Genomic DNA, 10,914 nt, shown 5'->3' with positions numbered 1-10,914 from the left:
CAAGTCTCAGTCGTAGGTGTTTAAAAAGAAAAATATATTTAAATATAAACACGAAGAATGACTATAAAGCAGCATATTTTAGATAATCGAATTGTATATCATCTTCCTCAATAAACCTGTCTGAATGTGGTGTTTGTACTGTTAAATGCACAATAAAACCGAAAACGAACAAAACGGTCCTCACCTATTTTAGCATTGGTATGAGCCGCTCGACTTTTAAACTCCGCCAGGTTTGTTTCTATTGGCTGCCTGTAATGTTTAAAGGGTTGTGTTTGTGCAGCTTGTGTGTGTGTAATTTGCCTCGTGACTATCGGGCATGCGGTTTTCCCCCCCAGTATTGAATTTAACACATGATCAATAAAAATAAAAATAACGTTAATAACAGTTCAAACACACTTTTGTGGCGTCTTACACAGTTTAAGGGCTCAAATGTTCATCTTTAAATCATTTTAATGTTTTTGATCTCTTTACAGCAGCAAATATGAAAGTATCTTACTATACTGTTCCCTATTTTTGAAAATTAGATAGTGTTAAAAATGAATCTTGTATTGATCCCTGCATGGAAATTCAGGGCAGTCACTGTGCGACGCCTGGGGACCAACTCCAGATCTGAGCCAGTGCCTTGTTCAAGAGTAACCAGACATTTTGTTTCCTTACATTACAGGTTATATATTACAGCTTCACATGAACAACTTACAACAATGAGACAGTAAATGTGCCAGCTTTAGAAGAGATTTAATAACTCTGTAATTACAGATTAGAAATTCCAGAGTACAATTACCTATTTATACAGCTGATAAATCATAAAATGTCATTCTTTTAAAATACAAAAATAAGTCACTGGACACACATACCATACAAAATGCAATAAATAGTGATAAAAAATTACACCAAAAACATGCACCGTTTGTGTGAGAGTTAGAAAATGTAACCGTTGTGGGCATTTCTCCCTTGTGCGTCATTGCGATGCCTCAGAGGCTGTATGACTCCTCTTTCTCTTGTGGTGTCATCAGAGGGTTGTGTACCCTCATTAATGCCTCATGCTACTAGTACAGCTGATATCTGGTATCTGTTGAGCGAACATCTCCAGCTGCAGTGATTCCATGTTTTCCGCTGACTGGCCTACAATGTCCGTTTCTGCAAGAAACCACAATAAAGATGGATTTTGCTGCTTGAAGAAGACAGTTGTAAGTCATTAACCAATACATATTAGTAGTAATACTTCAGCATTCATTTCTAGAAACCACTTGTTTTGTGTGTTTTATGTTATTTAATGCCAACTGTGTAAACTTAAAGATGCCCTGTGGAGTTTTCTTGGAAACAAAAACACAATTATTTTTAAGTTCAGTGTTGCTCACCAAAATGGATTGTGTGTATCCTTGAGGTCAAAGTTGTTTTTCTTTAACAAAAAATGATCTGGATTGTTTACTATCCTTTGTAGCCGATTGTGCATTATTACAAGATATCTTGGTCACCATTTGCAGGAAGATGTAAAGTTATATAGCTTGTATACACATAAAAGGGACCCACTCATAGAAAAACTACTCCGTAACGCTACTACTAGAGGTCAAAAACTCCACAGGTTACCTTTAACACTCACGACAACGACTTTTCACACCATCATTTTTGGGACAAATCCATTTTTACTTTTAGGATGGTTCAGGTCGTTCACTTCATGTCAGTATTTAATGAAAATGAACTCAGATTTTAGAATTGCTTTAGATAAATCAGTCACAGTGTTTTGGAGACATTATTTACAACTACTACATTATATGCACCTCAAACTATTAATTGTTAAATTTATAAATAAAAAATAAATCCCATCCCATCTAGTTCCATCTAACTTTAATTAGAACTACATGGTAACTACACTACCTGTGTGCTATTGCAGACAAGCTTGTTTTTTCACCTCTCCTCGGACTCTTTTAGTTGGGGGTGTTGCTGCTTTGCTTGGCGTCGTCATGCGGCCCACTACAGCTTTCATACTCTGGATCCACCTGCTCTTCTTTGATTGCAATCCTCTTGGCATCCTCTGCAGAACAAACACAACAACAAGGAGTTAGATCTTCATCTAAGATGTAAATATGTCTTTAAACACAGTTATGTCTGTACATGATGTTTCAGAAAATGAGCAGGTATATAGCATATATAGCTGAACTATACAGCTAAAGGGATTGTACAGTTTACCTTTAGCTAGCTGCAGATCGAAGGAGTACTTTGTCTCTTCCACCTCGTGGCCGGGTAACTGCCCTTTCATCTGGTCTCGCAGTTCCTTCAGCTTGATGTAGAAATGTACCTTATCCTGTGCACGGGGAAACTGGGCACATCGGGGGCTTGACGATGGCATCAAGTAGCACACCTAAGTGGAAGGAAATACACTATAAGGATTGTTGTTTGTACTGTAGAGTATATCTTAAGAGTAATCAAGCAACTGTTTCAACATACCGTTTCAGTTTCGGGGATTTTGTAGGGCTGTAGACCGAACTCGAGATTCTTTGCCTTCACGCCAAACGTCTCCTTGCAGAAGATCTCATAAATACCTGCCAAAATAAACAAATGTCCACACACTGTGAAACCTACCTAACGGCTTTATGAATAAGCTATCAGTAAACTTACAGTAAGGTAGTTTCAGTGTTTTAATTATTTTACCTTTTCCATTAAAAGCAGCTATTAATGGCTTGTACTTCTGCAGCTTGTCAAGTAACTGTCGACCTCCTTCACGAATCTCCTTACTGGGACAAAAACATAAAACCAGCAAAATGTTATCTATGTTTGGTTCAAAGGACAAACTGGATTACATCGGTGTAATGGTGATTTTTATTCAATCCTCACTGTGTATTGCACTAATTCTCAATGAAAGTGTTTCTTTCTATTCACCTGGAGAGATCCTTGCTGCCAGGTGTGGTCCTCTCTACCATGTTGGTGAAGCCGATGCTATAATTCTCAGGCAGGCTTTGGTCATGCATGTAGTTGAGCTGCTCGTCAGTTAGACCAGAGAGAAACAGACATTTCCCTGGATAAGAAAGAAGAGTTACTCATTTTATTAGTCAAGTGGCTGTTGAGACACACAAAATACATGTTTTTTTAACAGGTTAAGAAATTCTTTAGTTATTGCATTTGTACTGAAGCTACAGGAATGTGTCAGCACACACAGCTGGACAATATGCAGGTTTGTTTTCCAGCATAATTCAGTTTTATGGTTTTGGCCAAGCAGTAAAATGTTATATTGTAAAGGTGATGTGCTAACACTGGAGCTGCCAAAGTGACAACACCAACATCAAATACGTTTGGCTGCCCTACCAGCATAACAAGTAACAGTGAACAAGACATAAATGAAAACCAAAGACTACTATTACACATGTAAAAGATTCTTTAGAGAAAAGAACAACTATACTTTAAACACAGTGTGACAACAAGTATTCTTGAGGGGCTAAACATAGTAAAGAGCTCATGAAATCATTGCGCACCCTGATTTCTCTACTTGGATTTTAAGGAATGAGTTTATAATAATGGACACATGGCGGATCCAACAGGGCAGAGGAAGTTAATGGGAACGCTGTCATGTATTCCCTGTAGTCAGTAATGAAATTTAATTTCAACATACAGAAATGGTTCCCTGGGTTTGGGTAATGGTGTCCTTTGAAGGCTGACAATAGTCCTGGGTTAATTCCAATCTGAGGAGAAAAATGAAGACGTTACCATGGCAACAGACCTTGAAATTACAGTTTCTAAAAGACTAAAAACCTGAGAACATAGACACGCTGTGTGTAAATGTTTTTACACACAGTAGTACCAATGCACTACTTATCCTAATAAACAAACACATCAAGTCCCCAGTAAACAACTCACTATCAAAATGTCAAGATTGTAGGTAATAACGTCAGGCAAGGTTTTGGCCATAACCTCAGCCACTGACAAGCCATTGAAGCGGTTGAGAGCCCTCTTTGCCTTTTTGGCCGCCTCAATCTCATCCTCCTCCTCCTGCGTCTTGCCCTCCTCCGCCTGCTGCTTAGGAGGCCGGCCTCTCTTCTTCTTCACCGGCGTCACAGCTAAAACAGAAGAGGAAGAACGTATTCAGGTATGACTGATAACAACACAAAGACACCTGCTGATGAATTCACAAGAGAAGTAATTGTCATTAAAAGAGGACGCAGCAGGCAGTGACACAGCACAAACCGGTGAGAGAATTCTGATTTACAGTTTATTTTTCTGCTTATATGTAGTTTAGTCCTTTACACTGTAATTATAAGTGCCCAACGTTTTCCAGAGATCCCTGACAATAAACTATGTGCCAAGTCATAAGATGTACCATGTGCAAAATATAGTATACTCTGACAGATGTGCTACTACAAAAAGTATTATATATATATATAAATACAGTAGATATGACTTAAAAAAAAAACAATTTGGGTGTGGGGGATGATTGCGATGATCAATAATCTCTTCCCTACCTTGAGGTGGACCAGCAGGTTGAGACTGGTGGTGAACACTCGTCTCATGCTGCTGTATTGTATGTTGATGCTGAGGGTGGTGCAGGTGTGACGGATGCTGCTGCTCCCTGATGTTCTGCTGATAGACCGGCTCCTGGTAGTGATTTTGGGCCGAGAGGTGGTTCTGATAAAAGGGATCCTGGTACAGAGACGGCTCCCGGTGGACAGACAGCTCGGCCATGACAGGCTCATCTCTGGGACCTTCTGTGTAATGGCCCATGTTGTGATAGGGCATCACATATTGCGCCTCGGGGTGCTGCTGGCTGGACTGGTACCTAGAAAAGAGATGCACCATGAGAGAAGAAGAGAGGAGGAGGAGGAGGAGGAGGAGGAGGAAGGAAGAAGAATGTTAAAGAGAGAACGAAGAGGAAATGTGCGCAAAAGAAGAAAACCAAACCGGACCCGGACACAGCGAGAGAAGACAAATTATGTCTGGCGGTCAATGGGGTGTGTGTGGAAAAGTGGGTGAGAAAAAACTTACAAGACACAATACTTACAAACAAACATGCGCCGATATATACCTGTTTGTATTCTCTGCATTTCATTCACTGCATGAGTATGTATGTCAAGCTATGTTTCATTGCTTTGTCGAGGCCATTCATTGCACCCACAAATAGGTCTTTTGACATTTAACTTTGTGTGCCGAGGTAAAGCTGACCAGAATGGAATGAAGATATACAAACAAAACTGATAAGACTTGCAAAAAACATTGTGATTGTGATTGATATGAAGTCAACTACAGGTCAAACATGTGAAAAAAGTTCCTTTTCAGGCTGTATCCATTCTACAGTTGGCAAATAGGCTGAGTAAGAGCCTCTGCAGGTGTATTTATGGAGCCTGTAGCAAACGATGGTGTAATAACTGCTGGATAGTGTAGTATCATGTCAGCATTTTAAGAAAAATATATTCAAATGTGTCATCGTATTGTTAAATTAAAATGGCAATTAGTACATTTATTATTTCACACTTTAATTATAAATGAGGGTACTTCTGATTAATTATTAATCAGACATTATGAGTCACCTTCCCATCTTTAGGGCATATATTTACATTTTGACATGTTATTAGCCTTAATAATCACACTATCAGCTGCTACAAGCCTAAATATAAAGTGTATAGATATGCATGATGTTGTGTGTCAGATGCTGTTCAATTTTCTCCTTCTCATGCATGTAAATGAAGACGTCAAGCAGATAACATGAGAAGTTTCCCAGGACCTGCGGCCACCTCCAACACCAACTCACCACTGCTGAAAATAATCCGTAGGAACCGTCAATGATGTATACTGGTTTTCTTCCATCTTAACTGTTGACTTATTTGAATAAATTAACATTCATTCTGCTGACAAATGCATTAATACACACTGGAGATATGAGCTGTGTGAAGATTAGAGCACAGACGGTACATTGCTGGCACAAAGAAGACGGATGGACGCTGCTACAAGAAGCTTTAGCTAACAGTACGCTAATAACATTACGCAGTCCAACAGCTATCTTGAAACCGCAAGCGACCTCTACATTAACGAAACATAAAGGTGTATGAGCAAACTAACATACCTGTCATACATTTTGTTCTTTAGTTTTCAAATAAGGAGACGGGGAGCAGGGAATCCTCCCAAAACAAAGACCATTTAAACGCTTCCGTTTTGCTGCGGTTGAGTGAAGGCTTACCGCCACCTGCTGGTTGTGAGGTGAACTACACGGGTCAGACTGATTATTACGATGCTTGGTCAACATTTACACATTTATACTATTAAAACCAACATTGGATAATTAATTAGAAAACTGCACATTATAAGATAAAATACGCATGGGGTTTATATATTATTATTATGAGTTCGTACTCGCTACCGCTAGAGGGCGATAGATCTTTTATATCTGAAAGACCAACACGAATTTATACCGTAGAAGAAGTTACGGACCAAAGATGGTGTGTTTCCATTAAGAATATCACTCCGTGGTGAATACAGGACCCCGTTAAAAGACACACAAACCGTGAAAAGTTCATATCTTACCCTTCCAGATCATCCAACGTGGTGTTTTGTTTGTTTTGTCTGTTTTGTACAACTTTATACAACAACAGTGTTAGTTGGAAACACATATTATAGCTCGCTCTATGTGGCTGGCGTCGTTTAGCTCTTAAACAGCAGGAAAAAAAATCCAAGTTAAAGTTAGGTGTAGCCTAACCAAGAAAGCAAGAGTTGTTGTTTTCCCATTCAAGCTATAAAAGCAATTTAATCACAAAAGCGGAGTATACAAACGCAGGAACAGACGACGGGAAACATAATATTTGTTTACATCCGTAAACAGAGACAGAGTGAGAGGTCACTACTCGTTACAGCGATCTCTGTGTTAGCTAACAGCATGTCCTGCTTCTGTGTCCCAATGACAGACAGTCTAGTTTAAAATGGTGAAAACCAGCTTCACGTTGCGGTCAGGTATTTAAGTGACAGTGAAATAAACAAGGTAAGGACTCCCTAGCATTAATTATGTCTGTTGCTTTGTCTCCTTTTTCTGTTTATTAAACTTTTAGCCCCGCTAAGTGTCCACCAACGTTGACAGTAACCTCCAAGTCCCTGGATTTACTGTGCAGGTTGTTAGCAATCACATACAGTACATGAGCCTTAAGTTTACACACACACACACACACACACACACACACACACACACACACACATATATGATATTATAATGGATACCTTCACTTGGTAACGCATAGTCTTAGTAGCTGTATATGCAGGATCACAGTATTCAATGTAATCTGCCATAATGTTCAGGTGTATGCTGTTTGGTCCTGATTATGAGGCATGAAGTTACTATTTTAACAGACAATAGCATGTTTTATTTACCAAGAAAGATCTAATATCATGTTTGACTCTGGGATATAATTTTGATTTGGTTATTAATCTCTTGCTCTCTTTTCTGCAGGCTGATAAAGTCTGTGAAGATGCCAGCTGGTGTGTCTTGGCCTCAGTACCTGAGGATGTTCAGTGCCAGTTTACTGTCCATGTTTGCAGGAGCACAAGTCGTCCACCAGTACTACCTACCTGATTTGGTGAGGGACGAAATTAGCCTTTTTTTCCCCACTGTAGCCTGTCTGTGTCTTCTGTAGATGAAATCAATAAACACATCAAGTATTGGGATGCATTATGATGATGATGATGATGATTATTTACACACACATTATGTCCACCAGACTTAGGCTGTAAAATTGTTGCTTTTACTCAAAGATGGGTTTATGGTTACTCTGTAATATATGGTATTCTGTGAAACCTCAGGTGATACTAAAGCCAGAATTGTTCTGTAGATGTTTTCGATCAACAGTAAAATATAAGTGTAGCTCATGAAAATATGTTAATGTGATGTCATATTATCATTATTGTGCAGGGGGAAAATAATACAACACGTTTCAACCAGACAGGCCCAATCTTTCAGTATTAAGAGTGTTTAACAGTGCTTGCTGTTGATTTATTTTTCAGAGTATACCAGAGGTGCCACCAAAGCCTGGGGAGCTTAAGACAGAACTGCGGGGCTACCAAGCCAGAGAAGAAGCTGTTGCTGCACTGGAGCAGCTTAAAGCAGAACAAAAGATGGACTGATGGGGAATTATACATCCTCTGTATGATGGACACTCAACCAAGCAGACTATGTCCAACAGCTTGAGCCTGCAGTTGTCATGTCTGGAAAATCTGCAATCTGTGTTTTCTTGGGACTGAGTGAAGTGGAGTGAAATGCTACATTGTTGGTGTCTGGCTTCTTGGGATGTGGATCTAATCTGGAACGAGATCATTTGGTTTATACAACCATTGTTGTTATACTTCTCTTCATCCTTTTAAATGTGCCTACAAGTGATTAAATATGTAAGAGAAAGCTTCGTGAACACATGGTAATTTATTCTGTTCAAGTGTACAATCTTATTTTTCCCCTAGCAGATAAATTGTATTTGATATAAAACATATTAAACTAAACCTTTGTCATTAATTTGTGATACATTTTAGTTTTCGACAACAGATTAATCATTGAAAATATTTTTGGTTTCCAGCTTCTAAAGCAAATTTAGATTTTATTCTTTTGTTTGTATTGTGTCATTGTAAACTAAATGTATTTTTTTGAATAACAGTTTAGTGCGGCCGTGATGAAGATATCGATCCTTACATGTTTGACCTCGATGCGCTCTGCTGTCACGTTGTTACGTCAGTGAGTGGCTCGCCTCAACCGTTCGATGTTGGCGTATCTTAGCAACAGGCGTAAACAAAAGATAAGTGGAAAAGATGGCGACTCGGAGTGAGGGAGAAGCCGCTGATTATCTCCAGAAACACAACTTTATGGAGCTCTTGCAAGACCTGGCCAGCATGCTGTTCTTTTACAGACCTGGTTGGAGCTTATTTATTCTCTGTAGCCTACAAGCTGCTAAACAAACGCTAGCTTTTTACAGTAGCAAGCTAACGTTAGCTCAGGGGTCTCCGCGGGGGCAGAAACTCAATATAATATCATCTGGTCAAGTCTCACTGTATTGATGAAGTTAGGGTTACTTGTGTAAAGTTGCATTTTCAATCTCGTTTATCATGTTAATAATAATAATAATAATAATAATAATAATAATATATTTTATTTATAAGCGCTTTTCTAAATAATCAAAGACACTTTACATGTTAATGTTATAACAACGAAAACTGACATGGAACCAACTTTATCATCCTTTAAAATCCTTATAAATATCCTTTTAAAGAAAGTCTTAAATTGCATTCATAATCAAAATTCTCCTTTTTAACCTGTAAAAACCTGCAGATAACTTGGCAAAGAATAACACACGTTACAGGTAAAAGACGTTTTAATGAACAAATTATACTTTATTTAGCATTAACTACGTTTGCTGGATGGGCAGAGGATGGAAATAATGGAAATATGATTAATACAGTGTAATAAACATAACCTAAACATAAAACATAACCCATCGTTGTCATACTTGTATAGTTTGATTTGGTTACAAGTATATTTAAATAGAAGAGCAAGTTACATATCAGTTCATATTAGGTTTTATACGGTTGACATTGTTGTCCTCTTGCTTCCCTAAAGGGTTAGCTCCTAAGTTGTTTGATCTTCATTACCATAAACACAATATGTACACCGTAATATTAGTGATTTATTGTGATTGTTTCTTTCATTCAGAGAATCCCAGAGAGTTTCTTATTGAGCAGCTGAAACAGCAGAAGTTTTCTCAGAAGAGTGGCGTGAAAGGGCCAACTCTGTTCAACAACGACGACTTGGCTTCAGTCTTTGGGATACTGGACCCCGCCAAAAAAAAATATATCACTTTTGCCCAGTACAAGCAGGGTGAGAACAGGACATGGACCCTAAGACCTCTCTGGGCAGACAATGCACACACTCCCAGTTTAATTAAACACATAATTGTTATTTATATTAACAAACATAATGCTACGATCACCCAAACAAATAATAAACAATATATTAAAGCATTTATTTGTCAGGTATTAATTCAGTACTTCTGTATTTAACTAATAATTATACTTTGCTTACTATACATACATACGTACATACTCAATATCGACACAGAATAAAAAAAATTTTCTCTAGTGTAATAACTACACTGGATAAAACAATATTAATCACACAGCCTTTTTCCCACAGCTCTGACCACACTGGGAATAAAAGACATCAATGAATGTCCTGAAGGTGTAAATGAAGACAGAATATCCTATGAGACCTTCAAAACAGAAGCGTAAGATCTTGTAAAATCTAAACCGCACGACAAAGACAATATTCACAATAATTTTAATACATCTTTATATTATGATGGTCATTTTTGTTCTCATCTAGTTGTTATTGTGTTGTTACAGGACTCGAGGCCTGCAGAGATGCTCAGCAACATACGAACAGCTGTGAACTTTTCTGTTTTCTTCCTCTCAGCTGATGTGTTATTTATTCCATCATATACTGTTATATATGCATTTGGATGTTGTCATTGGGACTGGGCTTTATGTGGAGATGTATTTAGTATTGTAAATAAACTGCTCATGTTAATATGTATTCTGATTCAGGCAGTTTCAGTTTAAGCCAAGTTTTGCTATTCTTTTTACAAAAATGCATTTATTGTTGTGGAATTTCTTCTAAAAACTGCAAGTTGCCATGCCTCAAGTAATTAACCACATATGGGTGCAAGATGTTATGAGACACAACTGTTTATTAAGAGCTAAGATAACAGAGTACAACAGGTATGATGCATTAAAAGGCATTAAAAAGTGTCACTTTCTACTTTTAATCCCACATCATTGTTCAGTTTAATAATGTTTCATATATACAAGATACATTTTATATGCTTTCATTGAACAAGAAGATATTTTTGTTTACTCCTCAGTGTGACCTTGGGGATTATCTCTGAGGCTGCCAAGCTCAAGTAATACATA

The 10,914-nt window shown here is 38.0% G+C and overlaps 3 protein-coding genes across 4 annotated transcripts; 2 read left to right on the top strand and 1 right to left on the bottom strand.

Moving 5' to 3' along the window:
* Positions 1 to 716: 716 nt before the first annotated feature.
* Positions 717 to 6,144, bottom strand: tdg.2 (thymine DNA glycosylase, tandem duplicate 2). 2 transcript variants are annotated; one of them, XR_007881224.1, is made up of 10 exons: positions 5,735 to 6,144; positions 4,452 to 4,765; positions 3,850 to 4,049; positions 3,605 to 3,674; positions 2,878 to 3,013; positions 2,650 to 2,732; positions 2,446 to 2,540; positions 2,188 to 2,359; positions 1,876 to 2,032; positions 717 to 1,137 (listed from the first exon to the last, which is right to left on the bottom strand). XR_007881224.1 is itself a non-coding variant. In XM_051381972.1 (10 exons), the coding sequence occupies exons 1-9, from the start codon at positions 5,821 to 5,823 to the stop codon at positions 1,926 to 1,928; spliced, it is 1,266 nt and encodes a 421-aa protein (XP_051237932.1). In that variant the 5' UTR covers positions 5,824 to 6,144; the 3' UTR covers positions 717 to 1,137; positions 1,910 to 1,925. The 2 variants fall into 2 exon arrangements, 1 of the variants encoding a protein (XP_051237932.1); XM_051381972.1 differs by having other exon boundaries at positions 1,910 to 2,032.
* Positions 6,145 to 6,799: 655 nt separating this feature from the next.
* LOC127353267 (protein brawnin) lies at positions 6,800 to 8,470 on the top strand. Its single transcript, XM_051382379.1, has 3 exons — positions 6,800 to 6,955; positions 7,418 to 7,544; positions 7,969 to 8,470. The coding sequence occupies exons 2-3, from the start codon at positions 7,437 to 7,439 to the stop codon at positions 8,086 to 8,088; spliced, it is 228 nt and encodes a 75-aa protein (XP_051238339.1). The 5' UTR covers positions 6,800 to 6,955; positions 7,418 to 7,436; the 3' UTR covers positions 8,089 to 8,470.
* Positions 8,471 to 8,656: 186 nt separating this feature from the next.
* On the top strand, positions 8,657 to 10,752 carry LOC127353266 (EF-hand calcium-binding domain-containing protein 10-like). The gene is made up of 4 exons (XM_051382378.1): positions 8,657 to 8,863; positions 9,659 to 9,823; positions 10,139 to 10,229; positions 10,348 to 10,752. The coding sequence occupies exons 1-4, from the start codon at positions 8,761 to 8,763 to the stop codon at positions 10,391 to 10,393; spliced, it is 405 nt and encodes a 134-aa protein (XP_051238338.1). The 5' UTR covers positions 8,657 to 8,760; the 3' UTR covers positions 10,394 to 10,752.
* The last annotated feature ends 162 nt before the right edge of the window (positions 10,753 to 10,914 follow it).

The sequence above is a fragment of the Dicentrarchus labrax genome, unplaced genomic scaffold (assembly GCF_905237075.1).
Source record: "Dicentrarchus labrax unplaced genomic scaffold, dlabrax2021, whole genome shotgun sequence".
Taxonomy (NCBI): Eukaryota; Metazoa; Chordata; class Actinopteri; family Moronidae; genus Dicentrarchus; species Dicentrarchus labrax.
Note: the sequence above shows the minus strand (reverse complement) of the source record. Positions and strands in the feature narration are given on the sequence as shown.